General features: G+C 44.9%; 1 protein-coding gene across 1 annotated transcript; it reads left to right on the top strand.

Moving 5' to 3' along the window:
- Positions 1-665: 665 nt before the first annotated feature.
- fpgt (fucose-1-phosphate guanylyltransferase) lies at positions 666-19,931 on the top strand (the record flags this gene model as incomplete). Its single annotated transcript, XM_080012674.1, has 4 exons — positions 666-735; positions 16,998-17,165; positions 17,249-17,341; positions 17,750-19,931. 4 exons carry the CDS (start codon positions 666-668, stop codon positions 19,162-19,164), a joined length of 1,746 nt encoding a protein of 581 aa, XP_079868800.1. The 3' UTR covers positions 19,165-19,931.
- Between the last annotated feature and the right edge of the window lie 1,481 nt (positions 19,932-21,412).

Raw genomic sequence — 21,412 nt, 5'->3', positions numbered from 1 at the left:
CATATACAGTATTTCACCTGAGATATCATAAAAATAAAATGAATTCATAAACAGAATGCATTAACCGATTTCCCAATTTCACCAAATGTACAGTCCATGAGGGCATATATCTTTGTTATGAAGTTGTATCATCATACATATCTTAAGGAATCTAAAAGCGTCCCAAGTTTTTTTTTTTTTTTACCAGGAATATTGGCATGGTAACAGTGCTTTAAAGCACTGACAAACAGGACATACAGTATCTTGATGTCCTGTATCTAAAGAGATTATTTTTGCTTCATTTCCTCGTCATTGAATATACATATTTAAACTAAAACAAAGAAAATGTAATAAAATTTAATTAAAAAAAACAATGTTCGCTTGATTGTTCGATCAGACTAAGGAAGGTCAAATGACATTGAGGCATTTTAATAGTTTAAAATAAACACTAGTTATAGACTAGTTATAACTATGAAAGTAGGTTCTACGTAGCAGCGTACGCAACACGCTGTTGCCTTGGGAACCGAACCACGCGCTGCGCACACACCTCCCAAACTGTAAACAGGCACCCACGTGACCACACACCCGGAAGTAAAGAAATAATTCTGTTGCAGGTCTGAAGTGGCGCAACTTCGGCACCAACTGGGTGCCTTGTAAAACCTTTGTTTTTATTTTGACTTTTCAAAATGAATGAGCAATGCAAAACGTTACAAATTGCAACGAGAGAGAAGCTCAGAAAGTTTGACACTTTGCGCGGTAAGTTTGGAGACCGTAATGTTTGAGTGCATGTTTTGAGCTGCCCACTTGCTCTGTGAACTAATAACAACTGGTCGCAAATATATATATAGATATCTATATATATAGATATCTATATCTATATAGATATATATAGATATATATATCTATATATATATAAAGATAGATAGATAGATAGATAGGCGGGCGCATTTGGCTTCATTCATTTATTCATTTATTTTTTTTTGCTTTCCATTGTTAGTTTCTTAAACAATGTTATGATTGTGAATTGAATGTGCAAACATGAAAAAACTTTTTTTTTTTAATAGACAAGGTCCAAACATTTATTTGTAGAGAACAATGAACGTTTTAAAACTTGATTAATGAAATTAGCAGAGTGCAAATAACCAAGCAAAAGCGCAAACTACATTCAACCATTGTTCTTTCCTTCAATTAGAGGTTTTTGTTAAGAGTCAAAAAGATGTTTTCATTTACATACATCACACACACACACACACACACACACACACACACACACACACAACACGTTTCCCTTTCATTGCACTTATTCTCAGGCCTACTAACCATTCTGCCTTTGAGAAAATCCTTTCTGCAAAAAAAAAAAAAAAAAGCTAAAATGGGTTGCCGCACCCCCCTCCTTTTTGTTTTTCACTCAGGTTCCTCTGGTTCTTTGTCAGTTGAACCATTTTGCACATTCGTTTATGATGTTGACGGGTTAGTCAAACTTTTCATCCCACAGTCAAACAACCTAATTTACCATCACCTTCACCATTCACCGTTGTCAAAAAAGGTGCCTGTGCTCACCGATGCATGCGCAATTGTGCAGCGGAGTAAACGCACCAACACATGTCGGCTTTCTGGTTCTGACTGGAGTAGGTCAGAACGTGAAGAATATTTAAATAACAGGGATACGAGAGTGATGCTGAGCATGTCCGTATTACGCACGGTACTTTTTTTGGTCCGTTCAATAAAGAAGTTTGAGTGAAATAAAATACATCTAAAATACAAACACAATGTTTTTATTTGCTTTATTTAGAGGAACGGGACACGCCATTGCTCCCTCGCCAATGTCTACATCATGCATGGAGAGGGAGAAAACTCGACATTGCAGCCCTTGGCAGGCACTCTTGATGACGCTGATGAACTTCGGTGGGATGTCATAGTTGCGCCATTAATTTCAAAATTGTCTCTGTCAGTTGCCTCATCAAAATCAATGAAATTCACATAGATGGGAGAGTTCCATTCTAAAGGTCGCCGATGATAATCCTGAGGCTGGCAATTTGGTCTCCACAAGATCTACCATTCCTGAAGCCAGCCTGGTTTTCCCTCAGTCTTTCATCAACTACTTTCTGCAGCCTCTCCAGTAGAATGCTGCTGAGCACCTTCCCTGGTGTTGAAAGGAGCATTATTCCTCTAGTTTTCGCACTCCCTGAGGTCTCCCTTCTTGGGAATCTTTACAATGATGCCATCTCTCCAATCTGATGGGACTTTATTTTACTCCCAGAAAGCCTGCGTGAGGTGGTGAAGCATGCTGGCAGAAGTTTTGTGTCTGCCTTGAGGGCCTTCACTTGGTATCTCATCCGGCCCTTCTTACCTCCTCTCAAGACCTTAATGGCCTTCGTCAGTCCCATCGTGGTGGGGGGGGTTGCAGTTTATCTCGAACAGGTTTGGAGATGGTGGAGCCTCTGTTGTCAGTTGAGGTGGTTGTCTGTTGAGCAGCTCTCTTAAGTGTTCAGTCCATCTCTGAAGTTGATCTTCCTTGGTAGTGAGGAGTATACCCTTTGTGTCCTTAATGTGTACATGTTCTTGTTTGAATTTTCTGGAGAGCTTCTTTGTGGTTAGGTAGAGTTCCTTCAGATTGTTTTTTTTTTCCTGCTGCATCCTCTGTCTGCTGTGATAAATCCTCAATGTACTTCTTTTTGTCCCTTCTGGCACGTTTCTTCACTGCCTTGTTTGCTACCTCATTCTTTCTGTGCGGCTGCCTTTTTTGTTCTAGTTTTACTTATATTTAGTGCCTCCTTTTTTTCCCCTTCTCTTACTCACTTTTTTTGCATGTTTCTGTGGATAGCCAGGGTTTGCTTTTTGTCTTTTTTTTCTCTATTCCACTTCTTCACATCTCTCCTTCCATTTCGCCTGATCTTGGGGTTGTAGTGCTTGAAACCATTTGTGGAATGTGACCTTGTATAGTTCCACTCACCCTATTTCTTAAAATTTATGTACGTTTTATTTGACTCTTCCTTTTTTGGGATTCACATGTTTCAATTTCAGCTGCGTCTTTGTTATGACTAATGGTCAGACCCAGCGTCAGCTCCCCTTTTCACTCTGACATCTAGCAGTGAGTTCCTAAACTTCAGGTTGATGCAGATTTGGTCAATCTGATTTTCCATTGTGGGGTTAGCGAAAACCCATGTTGTTTTATGGATGTCCCTGTGCGGTAAAACCGGAACACCAATAACCAAGCTGTTGTCTGCACAGACTGCTGCAAATCTTTCTCCATTTGAATGTTTGGCACCGAGCCCTTGCTTTCCCATACTCAGCTCATAACCATTGTTGTTTCCCCCTATCTTCGCTTACATGTCTCCCATTAAAATGTCATGATGTCCTTTCCCTAGTTGGTCTGGAGTATGTTATGTGGTTGGTTGTAGAAATGGACCTTGGTTTCATCATCTGCATCATTGGTGGGGGCGTACCATTGTACGATTTAAAGGTTTGTTTTCTTATGCGCGTGGTGTATTTTTTTCTGTAATAATTAGACAGGAAGTCCCCAGGTTACGAACGCCTACTTAGGAACGGCCGTACATACTTATGGACCTCTTTAAAGCCTATTGGTTAAAAAAGAAAAATTGAGTTACATACAATGGTACGTATTAACGAACGGGTGGACTACTTTGCGCAACAATCAAAACACTGCACGTTTTTAGCGGTTGGTCGGCCTGAGGGAGAGATCTCCCTCTCTCTCTCTCTCTCTCTCTCTCTCAAGTAGTTACATTTATTAATATTGTATTATTATATTTAATATGTTTTTGGTAAAATATAAACAAAGACAAACATTTTACTAATTGACACTAGATGTGAACCGTAGGTAACTGTTCCGACATGCATACAGAGTTGACTTATAGACAGACTTAAATGCAGTACTCGTTCATAACTGGGGACTGCCTGTAGTTGGGTGGATTTCCGGTTTTGCCAGTCCGCTGTACGAGCCGACTGAACCGGCAATTGTCATTATGAGACATTCTGGCAAATTACCATTGACCAGAATATAAGAGAGGCTTTTTTTCCTGGAAAAACATCTGAAAAAGTGGTGTCGTCTTATATTCAAGGTCGGGATTCTAGACTTTTATGTCAATATACGGTAGAATAATAAAAAAATAAATGTGTACCCTACAACTGTCGAACAACGCTCACACACTGTCCTCGTCTGATCCACCACCTGCTCTACATTGCTGTGATAATTCACTGGGAACCCATCATTTCCCCACATGTTCCCCCATATGTTTGTGTGCAAAATGGTTGTGTCCTACATGTAATCTACTTGAGTAGGAGCCTGTGTTTGTGCACCGACTTATTTCTTAATTTGTCACATCTCTTGTCTATCACTCTGTTTTTGTTATATTAAGACTTGTCAATTTTGCCATGGCTATTTAATTCAAGTTATTCATTGCAAGCTACTTGTATACAGTTTGTCATTGTCTTTTTGGATGTGTGTGTTTTTTTTTTATATATATATATATATATACAATTTTATTTACCAATTAATTTTTTATCAATTTATTTATTTTTAGACCCAAGGATTGTTTGGGTTGGATAAGGGGGTGTTCTGTGTGCTTGCAGGGAGGGAGGGAGGGATGGAAAGGGTGGTGGGAATGTATAAAATATGTATAAAAACTGAAAATTAAATAAAATTGTATTGGGGAAAAAAAGAAGAAGCAGACAGGTCTTCTAGCTCCTGTGTATCAGGCTCATTTGCATTTGTCATAGGGTAACTAGAACTTGAGCTAGGCTAAGCATGTTGCTAACTTGCTAATGGCTTCCAGGTGGAATTCGACTCGCGCTTGTAAAGTTTGGTTCCGGTTGCCGGTTGGAACTTGTGTTTGTGAAATTTGGTTAGGTTAGGTTTTGGTTAATGGATTTAATATTTGCACTTTTGCACATTCCCTTGACAATATTTTGCACATTCCTGCACAAAACTGCACAGCTCTTTTATTTTAAGAAACATATATATTGTACTTATTCTTTTAACCCTTTTTCATATATTCTTTTGTTAATTTGACACTTATGTTTGTTGTATTTTGCAGCACTTGCCTGTTTTTGTCCTCGCACTTTGTTTATTCTTATTCATCATCAGACCAACGCAAATTCCTTGTATGTGAAAACCTACTTGGCCACTAACCTGTTACTGATGTAGCGCTTTTCTTGCAACTCAGAGCACTTTACATACTTTGGTCAGGAATCTAAACCAGGTCTCCTCCCACATCTCAAACAGAAATTCTACCGCTGTGCTAGCCTTACAAGAAAAAGATGACAACAGAATGCGAAAGATGAATACATGCTACAATCCACAAATCTGTATTAAATATGCCTTTTTTACATGCAAAAAACAGAAAAAAATATCCACAAGTCAATCTATATTGTAAAATGTAATAACTTTTTTTTTTGAACATGGCTTACAGAACACAGTTCTGTAAGCCATATTACAAAAAAAAAAGTATCGTAAATGGAAATGCTGTCATTTATGTGATTAAATATGTTTTCAACACTTTCAGATGCCTAAACACACATTGAAATGGTTTTTAACTTTCGAAATTTTGCATCCCCCCCTTCATGCCTCACAGTGAATTTAGTCCACAGGTCTCTCAACAATTTCATCCACTACTGTTGGACAATTGGTGGAATCTGATCATCCCATCCATAGTTCCTCCTCCTCAGATCCCGTAGTATGAGCTTTAAGGTATAATACACCACGGTTAGGTTGTTCCTAATCAATTTTGTCAAATGGAAGCCTCCTTTATGACAAACAACAGTCAAATTCCTGACCATTTCAGACGGCTCTTATAAGACCGTCGTCCATGTAAAAGTTTCTATTGACTGTGGCAATTACCTCGGCAGGGAAACTGTTATGGTTGTAGCAAGCACAACTAGGTGAAGACACTGCCCCGAACACATGCACAGTCATCCTGTATTCTCCATGTTTTTGCCTTAAATTGGTTCTTGTGGTGGCCTGAAGGCAAAGAAAATCCGTATCTGTCTCTACCGCCTTGACTTTATGGAACATGGCTTGAACATCAGTCATCAATGCCACAGGTTCCTTTCTAAATCGTGTGAGGACCCCTAACAAAGAACTGGTGCGGTTAGGGCCTTGTAGAAGTTGACTGTTGAGAGGTTTTCCTTTGAACTCAGCTTCACAGTGAAATACAATATGAAGAGTGCCTTTCTGCAGATGGTTCACTCCATGTGTGGAATGTACCATACCCTTCCATCAGACTGTTCCGCCTGATGTTGTGGCACGCGTTCAGCATACCCCTTACTGATGACATCATTGAGAAAGTTGGTGTATCCCCGGTGGAACATCTAATTTCTCTCAAACCTCTTCAATCCAAAAATGTGCTGCTTGGCACAGCATTGATTGTTTGGCAGACCTCTTCTTCCTTAAAGGAAAGTTTCAAGCTATAGTGTCAAAGCTTGACTGAATCTTTCATGAGTTCCATGAACTTCATGTCATCGCTGTCATCGCTGACATCTCCTCTTTGTCTTCTGATGTCTTTTCATTAAAATCATGTACTGATTCTTCAGCAGCTCCGCCAGAGAGATTTTCCAGATGTTCCTGGCCCCTGTATGACCACTCAAGCGCTTATCGCAGTCCTTGCTCATTTGCCCAATGCGAAGGCAGCCAAAACAGATTCCTTTCTCCTTCAGAAAGTTAATCTTGTCCCCGTGTGTCTTCTCCTCCAATCTTGGACACTGCTGCAGTGTGTGACCTCGAGAGAAACACATACAAAATCTGGTGTTTCCTGATGAACTACTTTGCTGTTGAACCTGGTTAGACTTTGTGGATTCTTCAAATGTCAGGGTTTCAATGGTTGTAACAGTAGTTGCAAAACGTCTCCTTTGTATCTTGGCTTCAATTGTGATTTCATCCTGTTCACATTTTTACTTACTGTACAGAGTGGTGTATTCTGAACATCCCAAAGGATTGGGTCAGACACTATTTTGACTTGATGCTTGATGAATGTGACAATATCAGTGAACTGTGCCCTCTGATTTAATCTTTCCAGTATCTCCCATGCAGAGATTGTCAGATTTTCTCTTAGATTATATGGAAGCTTCAGAATCACTGTTCTCATATTTGCTGGCATATCCAGTTATCTTATGTATTGTGCATCCTCCATTGCATTGCAACATTCACGCAAAAAGACTGCATAGGAGTGAAGAGATTTTACATCCTCAGGCTTCACTACTGGCCACCCGAGGGCTTTCGCCATACTGTATATACAGCAGTGACCTTGTGTTCATTCCCAAAGTGCTCCTGTAGCAGATCCTAAGCCATAGCATAGCCTCTGTCTGGAGACATATGCTGACAGCTATCCACTAGCTCTCTTGGCTGACCCATTGTGTACTTATCGAAGAAATACAAACAATCCCCTCTGTTGCTTGTGTTGCTCTCCACACAATGTTCAAAGGATCTGACAAATGTTCTGTTCTACAGAGGATCCCCGTCCAAAAAATGACGTTTGTTGTATAAGCAAGTCGTCATTTCATTTTGCCTTTGCATTAAGTTGCAGAAAGCCAATGTTTCACCATAGTTGAGACTTGAATGACATTTGGATTTATTAGCTGCACATGAGGGTCCAAGAGAGGCTTGCTTGATGGTTTTCCATGCATTTGGGTTTTATTTAGTTGACTGTCCTGACTGTTTGACTCCTAATGCTTGGCATGTGGGTTGATGAGAGTGGTACAGGTTTCCTTTAAACTTGCTCCTTATTCAAAGTGTGATGTCATTCAATTTGATTGAGTATTAGAGAAAGCTTGGTAGAAGCTGTTGACACTGCAAATATAATAGCAGAAGCTGCCATTTCTGTATTGAGCTCCAGCCTTTCCTTTCTCGGCAACTTTGCTTGCTCCTTCAGAGCATGCTTCTCCTTTCAGGCAGCAGTGTGAGCTACAAGTGCAGCTCTCTCTGCCTCTGACTGAATGTGTGCTGATGAGGTAGAAGATCTTCTGGATTTGCTGCTTCTTGGACTGCTGTGACTTTACCTGCTTGATTTCTTACTAGAAACATTTTGTGGTGTGGGGATGGGGTGGTTTGAGCAGCCACACCTGCCCTGGCTCTAGGTAGTTGGGCCCAGGATCAGTGTGGCTCTGTACCTGTTGCTTGGTCCAACGAGCAACAGGTAAAACCCCTATCCCCACACACACCAGGGAGGAGCCCTTGTCATGACATGCTGTACATCTGCTCCTGAGCTTGTCCCACTTGCTACAATAAATTTGTGTGTCTGCAACCCCATTTTGTGTGTCTCTGTGCCAGAGGGCCCTGAAAACGCCAATCGGGTGGCGTGTGGCAGGCAACACTGCCACACATTTGTTTCAACATTGGAAATGCTCCCACTGGGTTTTACTCCTCTCATTAAAGTCATCATTAACATTTTTTGTAGGTTTGAAAATGTCTGCATTTGACAACCACTTATTCACATCATCAGTAAATTCATCATCACACTCAACATTTTTGCTTTGATGTTGGTGTGTTTCCCTGGCTTCATTGCACAGGGTTTTGTATTTGTCAAAAGTGCAATGCACCTCTGTTTCATATTCTTGCTCCTGCAATAGTTCTTGAATTGTCCTTTTTTGAGTGAGATGCTCTGTTTAGTTTGGACTTTCTAGCTTTCTGTAGCTTGTCCAGTTCATCCATCATGCATTTTGTGTAAGTTTAATAGAACATTAGACAGACTTAGTTTATATTTCACCATTGGCCACACCCACATTGGACTGTGTTTCAACCGTGGCAGGCTCATTAACAACAGAACCTTGATTGTGTACCCTTATATCAGAATCCATCACCAATAAAATACATAAGCAATTAATTATTTTCACAGATAGACCAACACACAGCTCTTATAAATACAAGTTGGAACCAATGCGTTGGATTTATACTCAAAATAAATGTGTACACAAACTTTAAAATGGCCATGTATTGTTGGTAGCGCTACACATATCTCTGTTCATTCACTGTCCATTGTTAGTCGGCAAAGAATAGATTGTCCGGGTGGTGGACCCTGTTCGTGGCCCTTGTAGCTAGGCTAGCAAGCACTTGTTGGCGTGGTGGTCCAACATTGTCCAACTGTGATCTAAAGTGAAACAGAAATCCAGCAATGTCCAATGGATCAGCTGATGAATCCTGTGAACGATGATCCTGGCGAGTTCCAAAACAGTACGTTTTTTTTTTTTTGTTTTAACTTAATTGTAGTAACTTTTAACAAAACGAATACTGTCATGACCAGAGCTAGGGGAGACGGAAGGCAGGCAAAGGATGTTTATTAGCCTGGACGGTGGAGCTGGCCAGGGGGACCCGGTCAGGTAGGGATGGAGCAGTGCTGGGCAGGGACGATGATGACCAGGAGAAGGGGTCCAGGATCTGGGTGGAGAGACGGGGAACCAGGGTGGATGGAGAAGGACCGGCAGCCTTGGTCGACAAGCAGAGACAGGCAGGTAAACCGGGGTGGCTGGATTTGGAGAGACAGACTGGGTCGATGAGAGGAGACAAGCAGGTAAGGGGAAGACGAGACAACGAGACATGAACTAGGAACTAGAAACAAGCACTAGGAGCTAGGAACTTGGAAAGGAGCCAGTAGCTGTACAACTCGGGTAAGCTAGTTGAGGGCCTGGCAAGGAATGGCTGGGAAGCTGAGACTAAATACTGTGCAGGTAATTGATCCCAGGTGTGTGCAATTGGGCTCAAGTAGGGACCTGCAGATGGGGCAAGGGCGGCCTCTAGTGGCGCTGGGAGGCCGTGGGCCTAACAGTACCCCCCCCTCTACGGACGCCGCTTGGCGGACACCTGGAACCGGAAGGGCGAGTTCGATTGAAATCCCAGATGAGGGAGGCATCCAGGATCTGTCTCCGGGGGACCCAGGAGCGTTCCTCCGGACCGTACCCCTCCCAGTCCACGACGTACTGGAAGCCCCTCCCCCGGCGCCGCACATCCAGCAGGCGCCGCACTGTGTAGGCCGGGTGACCCTCGATGGTGCGGGGGGGTGGTGGGGCCTCGGCGGGGAGGGAGAGAGGGCTGAAAACCACCGGCTTAAGCTGGGATACATGGAAGGTCAGGTGGACACAGAGGGAGGGAGACGGAGGAATACAGCACAGATGTTGATGATTGACACAATGGGGAAGGGGCCAACATACCGGGGAGCGAGTTTTCTGGAGTCCACCTTGAGGGGGCAAGTCCTTTGTGGAGAGCCATACCATCTGTCCGAGGACGTATGTGGGTGCGGGCACACTGTGCCGGTTCGCCTGCCGCTGGGACTTGGCAGAGGCCTGGAGTAGTGCAGAGCGGGCCCTCCTCCATGTCCTCCGGCAGTGACCAATGTGGGCCTGGGTGGAGGGTACGGCGATCTCAACCTCCTGGGCAGGGAACAGCGGGGGTTGGTAGCCCAGAGAGCATTGGAAGGGCGACAGGCCGGAGGACGCGTTGGCGCTCCAGGAGGTGGGGCTGGTGGTTGTCAGGCAGCGGAGCATGGCCTCCACCCCCTGTATCGCCCGCTCCGTCTGGCCATTGGTCTGCGGGTGGAAACTGGAGGAGAGACTGACCTGTGCCCCCAGGGCCGAGCAAAAGGCGCGCCAGACCTGGGAGGTGAACTGGGGTCCTCTGTCCGACACCACGTCCGCCGGAATGCCATGGTGGCGGAACACCTCGGCCACCAGCAGGTCTGCGGTCTCCCTTGCCGATGGTAGTTTGGGCAGGGCGAGGAAGTGGGCCGCCTTAGAAAAGCGGTCCACCACCGTGTGGATGGTAGTGTTCCCCGGGATGGTGGAAGAGCGGTGATGAAGTCCAGGGCGATGTGGGACCAAGGACGAGTCGGGATGGGTAATGGGCGGAGGAGGCCGGAGCGGGGTCGGGTGGAGGTCTTGGACCGGGCGCAGGTGGGACAGGCAGAGACGAAGGACCGGGTGTCAGGGAGCAGGGTCGGCCACTAGAAGCGCTGGCGGACGACGGCCAGGTTGCGGGTGATCCCGGGATGGCAGCTGAGGCGGGAGGCATGGGCCCACTGCAGAACCTGGGAGCGTGCGGAGTCAGGGACGAACAGGCGGTTAGGGGGTCCGGTACCTGGGTCGGGCTGGTGTTCCTGCGCTTGGGTGACGAGGGACTCGATCTCCCAGGTGTGTGGCGGCAAGGCACAGGGGTGGAAGGATGGGTTCTGGATCCCCTGTCTTCTCCTCTGGCGCGAACACACGGGACAGGGCGTCAGGTTTGGTGTTCTTGGTTCCTGGGCGGTTGGATAGAGAGAAGTTAAACCGGCTGAAAAACAACGCCCACCTGGCCTGCCGGGAGTTGAGCCGCTTCGCTGTCCGGATATAGGCCAAGTTCTTATGATCGGTTCAGACGACGCAGGGGTGGATTGCTCCCTCAAGCCAGTGGCGCCACTCCTCCAGGGCTAGTTTGACGGGCAGGAGTTCCTGGTTACCCACGTCATAGTTGCGCTCGGGTGGGGTGAGCCTGCGGGACAAAAAGGCACAGGGGTGGAGCTTACCGTCCGTTGGAGAGCGCTGAGAAAGTACGGCTCCTACCCCCGTGTCTGAAGCGTCCACCTCTACCACGAACTGGAGGTAAGCGTCGGGCTGGGCCAAGACTGGGGCCGACGAAAAGCGGCTCCTGAGGTCGAGGAATGCGGCCTCGGTCGCTGGGGTCCACTTGAAGGCCACTGGGGTGGAGGTAAGGGCTGAGAGGGGAGCAGCGATGCGGCTGAAGTTACGGATGAAGCGCCGATAGAAGTTTGCAAACCCGAGGAACCGTTGGAGCTGCTTCCTATTGGCTGGGGTTGGCCACTCCAACACGGCGGCCACCTTCTTGGGGTCCATCTCCAGCCTCCCTCGGCGAATGATGAATCCCAGGAAGGAAATGGGCAGAACATGGAAGACACACTTCTCGGCCTTAACAAACAGACGGTTCTCCAGGAGGCGCTGCAGCACCAGGCGTACATGTTCTACGTGGTCGGAGAGGGATTTGGAGAAAATCAAGATGTCGTTGAGGTACACAAAGACAAATGAGTTAAGCATGTCCCGGAGGACATCGTTAATTAGGGCCTGGAAGACCGCTGGGGCATTTGACAGGCCAAAGGGCATTACTAGATACTCGAAGTGTCCGAGCGGGGTGTTGAACGCGGTCTTCCACTCGTCCCGGTAGTAAGCGTTGCGGAGGTCGAGCTTGGAAAAGTGGGTGGCACGCTGGATGGGGACGAAGACTGGGGCATCAGGGGCAAGGGGTCTTTGATAGTGATGTCGTTAAGTCCCCTGAAGTCAATGCAAGGACGGAGGGTCTTGTCCTTCTTCGCAACAAAGAAGAACCCTGCGCCTAGCGGAGAAGACGAGGGGCGAATAATCCCGGCAGCGAGAGAGTCGTGGATGTAAGTTTCCATGGCCTCCTGTTCGGGCCGGGAGACGTTATACAGGCGACTGCAGGGGAGGGGGGTGCCTGGCAGGAGGTTGATTGCGCAGTCGTAGGAGCGATGAGGTGGTAAGGATAGCGCCCCCTGCTTGCTGAAGACCGGGGCCAGGTCCAGATATTGTGACGGAACCGAGGACAGGTCAGGGCTCTTAGGGTCCCCCGGCACCGCGTCCGGAGGCGGGGTTGAGGCCGAGCGGAGGCAGTGGGCATGACAGTGTGTGCTCCAGGAGCTCACGCTGCCCGAGCACCAGTCCATCTGAGGGTTGTGGGTCTGGAGCCAGGGGTACCCCAGAACCACGGGGTTCAGTGGGGAATCTATGAGGAAGAACCTCAAGGACTCACGGTGGTTGCCGGAGAGTAGCAGCTTGAGGGGGACTGTCTGGTGGGTAATCCGGGTCAGATGTGACCCGTTCAGCCCCTTGACCTCGAGCGGTGCGGGGAGAGGGATGGGTGTCAGCCCTAGCTGGCGTGCTAGTCCCCAGTCGAGAAAACTCGCATCCACCCCGGAATCTGAGAGCGGAGAAAGAGAGTGTTATATCCCCCCACGAGAGGGTAACTGGAGCGACTGGAACGTACCGAGGAGTCGCCCTCTCGTGGCCGAATCGGGCAGGTGGCTCGGAGGTGTCCCAGCCGGCCGCAATACAGATAGGCGCCGGTCTGTATGCGGCATGCTCGCTCCTCGGGGGAGATCCGGGGGCGACCAAGTTGCATTGGCTCGGCATCGGAGAGAGTCGGGGGACTTCTGAGGCGCCCAAGAGTAGCGGGCGTACTGTCATGACCAGAGCTAGGAGAGACCCAAACGCACGACACAGGGAGACGGAAGGCAGGCAAAGGATGTTTATTAGCCTGGACGGTGGAGCTGGCCAGGGGGACACGGTCAGGTAGGAATGGAGCAGGGCTGGGCAGGGACGATGATGACCAGGAGAAGGGGTCCAGGATCCGGGTGGAGAGACGGGGAACCAGGCTGGATGGAGAAGGGCCTTGGTCGACGAGCGGAGACAGGCAGGTAAACCGGGCTGGCTGGATTTGGAGAGACAGACTGGGTCGAAGAGAGGAGACAAGCAGGTAAGGGGAAGACGAGACATAAACTAGGAACTAGAAACAAGCACTAGGAGCTAGGAACTAGGAACTTGGAAGGGAGCCAGTAGCTGTACAACTCGGGTAAGCTAGTTGAGGGTCTGGCAAGGAATGGCTGGGAAGCTGAGACTAAATACTGTGCAGGTAATTGTTCCCAGGTGTGTGCAATTGGCTTCGAGTAGGGAGCTGCAGATGGGGCAAGGGCGGCCTCTAGTGGCGCTGGGAGGCCGTGGGCCTAACAAATACCCTACATAAGCCATTGAGGGGCACACAGACACAGTTTATTGTATAGAGTGGGCTAGTTGAAGCCCAGGAGCAGATGTAGATGTGTCATGACAAGGGCTGCTCATACCACACCATCCCCACATCACATAGCCCCGACACCAAATTGAGGCCAAAGAGAATGCTTGGCCGAAGTGCACGCACACATACACACAAAAAATATCTTAAAATACAGACTCTGACACAGGGTTCTTATACCTAAAAAGAACCGATTCTGACACAGGGTTCCTATACCTTAAATGAATAAACACTAGACCCTGAAAGAGGGTTCCGCCAACCTTAAACCAACAAAAAAATCCAACGAAACAGAACTGGTCCCCTTCCTGGGGACCTGGTTCCCCGGAACAGCACGGTCCATCCGCTTCTTTCCCCCAGGCTGAAGACAGACTACCTCCTCCTCCCTTCCAGAGCATTGGGCCTCGGGCTGCTGTGCTGGCTGGTGAAGGCGTGGCCGGACTTGGCTGTTGCGGAGGCTGCTTGGAGGGGTGGCCTGGCTGCTGGGCTGCTGGATGGTCCCAGCGGAGGGCTGCTGCTGTGTCCGTTCCCCGTGCCAGAGGGTCCCTGTTCAGGCACCAGTGTGGCCGTTTCGCTTACCACACACCACCCAAGTGGTGTTTTCAGGGACCTCCGGCACAGAGACACAGACGACAAAATTTCAGACACAGTTTATTGTAGAGAGTGGGCTAGTTGGAAAAAGCCCAGGACCTGAGAAAACAAAATGGAAAAATGCTATTTGAATATGGACAATGCTGTTATCTTCCTATGTGTGGGGATGGTGTGGTTTGAGCAGCCACACCTGTCCTGGGTCTAGGTTATTGGGGCCCAGGATCAGAGTGGCTGCATACCTGTTGCTCATTGGTTGGTCTAACGTGCAACAGGTAAAATCCCCATCCCCACACACTTCCTACATTAATGCTTCACCCTGTGTTCAGTGTCAAAACTGCATGTGTGTACATCGTAGTCACCTAGTGTTTTGGAAACAAATAAAACTAACACAAACTACATTATGGCTCCAACAATATGGTTTCATTCTGTTTATATGCCATTGTGAAACATGTCAATTATTAATATTGAATTTGTGCACTCCTTTCTAAAGACACTCTGATCGCGCTGCGGCGCTCTGAGCCACAGCATCTGACGCGAGAAACAGGACATAGAGGGAGGTGTGGGGCCTAGTAAGAGATGTGATTGGGCCAGCCCAGTGTCAGTATAGAAAATTAACCAATGGGTCACTTTATGGGCCGCCCGTTGGACAGTTTTTTATTTGTATTTATTTTTATTAAAAAAGTTATATCAACCCCAAGGTGCGTTGGCCCACCGGGAAAATGCCCGGTATGCCAGATTACCAGTCCACCCCTGGATGTATGTCTATGGAGGCTTAAGGTCCATCCACAATTAAAATCATCATAACTTGCTTTGTTGTAAATGGCAGACGGGTATTTATGATACAGGCTACTTGGTTAAATCAAAAATGTGCGTTATCATACCAAAATACCTAGCTTTCTCTAGCTTGTCTAGTTTATCCATCAATGCTTTTTGTGTCAGCTTAATAGATTGAGTATACAGATTGAGTATACTGTATATTTCACCATGGACCGCGCCCACATCGGACTGTGTTTCAACCGTGGCAGGCTCATTAACAATAGAACCTTGATTCTGTGACCTTATATCCGAATCCATCACCACCACCAGCTCAATGTCCCGGTGGTGGACCCTGTTTGTGGTCCTTGTAGATAGGCTAGCAGGCACTTGTTGGCATGGTGGTCCAACATATAACCATGCTGACACACAGTGACCGTCAAAAACAGTTTGCTTCCCGTTCCACACACCTGATTCTCATCACCTGGAGCTTAGCTATTTGCACTTCCTAAATTAATGCTTCCCCCTGTGTTCAATGTGAAAAGTGCATGTGTATACATCATAGTCACCTGGTGTTTTAGATAAGGAAAAAAAACAATTAACACCTACTACATTATGGCTCCAACAATATGGAGCTATACTCAAATACTCAAATGCAAAATACTCTATCTATCTGATATTTATATAATATAATATTTAAGATTAACTTACCCTAAGTATATCGTTTTTATCTTACTGCATGTAAAATGGCTGTTATGATGTAATTTTGTTTATAATATGAGATATTAAGTCCGTTTCTGGCAGACTTCATAGCATTCCGGACTTGCACATTGACAGCAAAACATAAGAGATCTGCTTCTTCGGGAAAAACAAAATCAAATTATTAGCTTTAGTTCAGTTAATGGGTGTTGTTTCTCCCCTACTACTGTAAATAGTGTGTGTGTGTGTGTGTGTGTGTGTGTGTGTGTGTGTGTGTGTGTGTGTGTGTGTGTGTGTGTGTGTGTGTGTGTGTGTGTGTGTGTGTGTGCCCGCCAGTCAGCCAGCCAGGTCAGTTAAAATGGCAGAGAAAAGAAAAACGGACATCTAATCATTTTTCAGTGCACCAAAAGGTCAAGAAGAAAGATCCCGGTAATATCAAAGGCAATTTGATAAAACCTTCAGAAGAAATGAATTAAGTGCTTATGGAAATGTTTCAAAATTGTGTCATGGCAAAGGCAACACAGAGAACAGAGCTGGCCACAGAGAGCCAGGGACAGTCAGACGGAGGCATAGAGTCTCGGTTAAGTTTGTTGAGCTTTTTTTTTTTTTAATCAGTGTCAATTCTAAAGAGCTGTCTCATTAGACTTGTAAAAAAGTAAAGACAATAGTCTTGCTGTTGTGTTGAATTGTGTTTTGAGCTGATGCTGATGAGCTGATGCTGCTTTCATCAGTGCATTGCTTTCCTAGGACTTCTTGTGTGCTATCACCGGGTGCGTTGCATTACATTTCACTGCATATATGTATGGAAGTATGTATATGTATGTGACAAATAAAAATCTTGAATCTTGAATCTTGAATCTTGCAGGCTTCAGAAATTGGAAAAAAAAAAGCCATTGACAAATTTACAGCACACAAAAACTGCTATAAATGAAATTATTACAACTGTATGAATGTTATTATTTTATCATTTGAACATGCTGGTAAAACCCTCACGTTATTTATCTATCAATTATCCAATATGTATAGTAGTAATAAGCGTTTCCTCTATATACATTTAATACAACAGTACTTTTGGCGGCACCTTTGGTGTCCCCTTCAGGAATTGCTCTGTCCCCCCCCAGCAGTGAAATGAAATATCTGCCCCCGGACACAGAATTCATTGTATTGTCGTGTATCTTATTTTAAGGTAAAGAGCTACAAGCTGGGGAGTTTTGGGATCTGGTGGTTGTGACCGCTATTGATGAGAGCCAAAGAGATGCCTATGAGATCCAGATCAAGGATAAGGTTGCTAGAAAGGAGCTTCCCCTTGGAATTGACTATAAGGTTTTTGCAGATCCACTTGGGGCCAAAATAGGTGAGTCCAGGACCATTGTCCAACATGTGTTCCAAAAAACACCTCCTTTTGCTCAGAAGTTAATATCTTTATATTTTTTTAAGGGAATGGAGGCTCGACCTTATACTCATTGAAACGCCTGGATAGCATCTATGGGATGGCACTGGGCAGATTCAGAGTCATCCTGATCCATGCAGGTTTGAGGGATTATTATTATAATATTAATATGATTTTTTTTTTTTAAGTATTATTAATCTTTATTTCACACATTTTAATTTACAATTATAGTATACTATGATACTATTATAAGCTACTACTTTATAAATTAAAGGAGTTTTATTAACAAAATGCTGTCAAGGATAGTAGTGTGTTCCATGAGAAAGGGGGTATACTGTAGAAAATACCTCAGCTAAGTTAAATGCTTTTTTATGACTATTGACTGGCAATATTAACTTCTAAAGCCTACTATAGAAAAGCAACAAGTACATTTAAAAAATAAATTAAAGAACGAATATGACATGACATTTTCTTTTATACAAATGACCCTTGATTCATCATAATTCCAACTATTTCCCCATATTCTCATTGCCTTCTGAATGTCGCAGGAGGATTCAGCCAGCGTTTGCCCAATGCCAGTGCCCTGGGGAAGATCTTCACAGCTCTGCCACTGGGTGAACCTCTCTACCAGATGCTGGAGCTCAAACTGGCCATGTACGTGGATTTCCCTTCCCAAATGAAGCCCGGCATACTGGTGACCTGTGCCGATGACATAGAACTTTACAGTATTGCAGAGGATAACCGCATACAGTTTGATAAGCCTGGCTTCACGGCCTTAGCCCACCCTTCCCCAGTCTCCATTGGAACTACCCACGGGGTGTTTGTATTGGATCCACATGAAAAATCTGGCATGGAGGAAATTGAATACATTTCCTGTGTTCAGTTCCTACACAAGCCAAGCATCGCTAAAATGCGGGACAGCGGTGCAGTTTGTGAGAAGCATGGAGGTTGCTTTTCTCTGACAGATGATGAATTTGTCTACACAGACAGTACATATTATGTGGACTATGCCACTGCGATAATTCTTCTCGGTCTACTGAAAAAGATTGGACCACTGGAATGTGAGATCGATGCCTACGGGGACTTTCTCCAAGCACTGGGCCCCAAAGCCACCATAGCTTACACAAATAACACAGAGAATGTCAGTAAACAAGAGGCCAGTTTGGTGGAGATGCGGCAGAAGATCTTCAATTATCTTCGAGAAACTCCCCTAAATGTAATTCTCCTCAACAACTCCAAGTTCTATCACCTCGGGACGACCACTGAATACCTCTTTCACCTCACTGAAGACCCTGTGCTGAGACAGGAGCTGGGCCTACTCTCCTCTGCCTTCAGTCTGTATCTGAATGAGGTCCCTGAGAGCTTGAGGGTTAGCTGTGTCATGCAAAGCATTGTTGATCCCAGTTGCTTGGTGTCCCAACAGTCTGTACTGGAGTATTGCAGTTTGGAGGCAGGCGTGACAGTGGGCAGAGGTTCTATCCTGAGTGGATGCAGGGTCAGCCAGGGCCTCTCCGTGCCAGATGAAGTCTTCATGCACTCCCTGTGTGTGAACCACCAGGACCAGTCCAGGTTCGTAACGGTCTCTTTTGGAATCGACGACAACCTGAAACAGAGTGTGCAGGGCCCAGCAAATATGGGAGGATTAAAGTTTTTAGGCGTCAGTTTGGCCAAGTGTCTTGCTCAATGGGGGCTGAGTGATGAAGTCCTGAGGTTTTCTGGAGACGTGTCCCACTGCAGTTTGTGGAACGCCTGTCTGTTCCCCGTGTGCTCGGACCTGCAAAGCTCATTCTCTGTGTCTTTGGAAATGTTGCAGGCTGTTGTTAGTGGCTCTAGACTCACTCTGCCCACAGACATGAAGCTGATATCCATGCACGAAGCATTACAGTGTAAAAACCTGAAGGAGATGTTGAGGCTCAGGAAGGAACTGCACTATGACATCTTGCAGAAGAGATCTATTAACTGATCCACAATGTACCATTGAAATGATGTTCCGGCTTTTACAGTTGTGTCCAAAAGTTTACATACCCTGGGAGAATTTATGATTTCTTGGCCATTCTTCAGAGAATATGAATGATAACGCAAAAACCTTTCTTCCACTCATGGTTAATGGTTGGGTATTATTATTATTGGGTAGCTATTTATTGGCAAACAACTGTGTTTACTCTTTTTAAATCAAAATGACAAAAGAAAGTACCCAAATGACCCTGATCAAAAGTTGACATACCCCAGTTGTTAATACCGTGTATTGCCCCCTGTAAACTTTTGAGCACAACTGTATCTCAAATGAATAAGTGTTTAATAACAGGTAATTTTTTTTGTGGTGTAAGGCTTAAGAATTGTTCAACAATTTTGTATAATCCCATACAAGCCTACAAATTGTGTATTTTTGATACTGGATTTTTCTTTATTTAGTATTTTTGATTAATCCAGAAATGTTAATTCTGTTAATTCATTCAGAGATTTCAATTCAGTTTTTAATTTATCAATATCCTTCCAGTGTGAATGTGAACGCTTGACTTTTTTTATATTATACACATATGCATATATATCAAATATTTTCAGCAGTTTTTGCAGACAAAAAGGGGCTTGTTAATCCCCTCAAACCATATCATTTTCACACATAAGTCGTTTTCTGTATGTACGTAAACTAATTTAGGCTGTGGTAAGGTTCTGTTAGCCTATACTAGCTTGCTTTTACAGGTAACATTATCACCATGTTAGAAATTAAAATTGCACTCGTCAAAAGGAGTATAATGTATGCATGGTTATATGGTTTATTTCACTATTAAATTATCATATTAAAAGACTTATTTAATGGGCACCACTCCCAATTCTGGGAGAACAGCAAATAAACCAATGTAACTATAATGGATCAGTCTCACAATGATTGGAGTAGTTCTTGTCTGATACATATACTACTGTCTTCCCCTCTCAAGGAACATAAACAGATAAACTGTGATTGCGGAGACACAACTGTGGGCTGTGATTTCACTGTCAGGGAGTCCAGGTGAACTGATTCGACTCTGACGGCTTCCGGGTTGAAGTATGACGGCTTCGGTGCACTTCTCTTGTTGTGGTTGAGGGTTGAATCAAATTCATCTAGCTACACTAACTTTAATCAGTTAAGCTTGAATCTTTCATGGATTGGTTGAAAACAAAAAGAAAATGATGTAACGTTGCAAAAACCGCAAGGTTTGGTGATTTGAAACAAAAGAAAGATGATAAGAAAATAATTCTTAGGCTGGGTGGCTGGAACAGACTTGCTCATTCAAAGTTTTAATTGCGTGTGAACTTAAGCGAACACCAAAGAGTTGAAGAAAAGTCGAACATTAAATAAAATAAGGAAAGTAACTCAAATGAGGACCCGCCTATCGATACCTGGTGGATGGCTCCTTTTAAACACTAGAATGAGAACGAGGCGTTTGGGTGTCTCGCCTTTTCAAAATGATGGAGGGGGTGGAATTTTTGTGTGGTTCCTTTCTTACTTGCTGCTAATTCTTCCTAACCAGTGAATGACATGACATTTATTTACACTCAAAAGTCACATAGCTCCACACACTATATTCAAACCAATTCATCATTTTCAAACACTTGTGATAAGGTTTTACAAAAAACATATAAAATAAAAAAATCCCCTTGGATCAGACGTCGGTCATCTTACAAAATCGAAAACGATTCGTCACTAACTAACTATTAAGACAAATTCTAATTACTAACTATTAAAACATAATTTCAACACTCATAATAAATAGCAAAAAACATCCTTAAGTGGAGCGCCTCTGTGTCGGTGACGCACATTTTAGTATTTTAGACCTTTTTGTGCATAATCTCCGGGTGTGGCAATGACATTTCACTTCATATATGTATGAATCTTGAATCTTAAACATTAAACAATGAACATTGTAATCTTGGTGGTTCCCACAATTTCTTTATGTTGATCACTAGATGGCAACCTGGCAACATGAAAGTTAATACATTTAAATTGTATTATTGGTAACTTTGTCAATTTACGTCGTACAGTGATGAGTTGGGTCGTTTTTCATAGAAACATCTGCAGAAGTAATGTTACTTCAATTACTGACTGATTTGACCCGGGTTCACATTAATTCCGACTTAGGCTGAACGCAAAGGAGAGATTGCAGATGCAAATTACTTGTGGCTCTCATTCCAGACGTGTTTTGGGACAGCCCCCCCCCCCCCCCCCCCCATGG

The sequence above is a fragment of the Zeus faber genome (assembly GCF_960531495.2).
Source record: "Zeus faber genome assembly, chromosome: 1".
NCBI classification, from domain to species: Eukaryota; Metazoa; Chordata; class Actinopteri; order Zeiformes; family Zeidae; genus Zeus; species Zeus faber.
The sequence above is the reverse complement of the archived record's forward strand: the minus strand, read 5'-3'. Positions and strand labels throughout refer to the sequence as shown.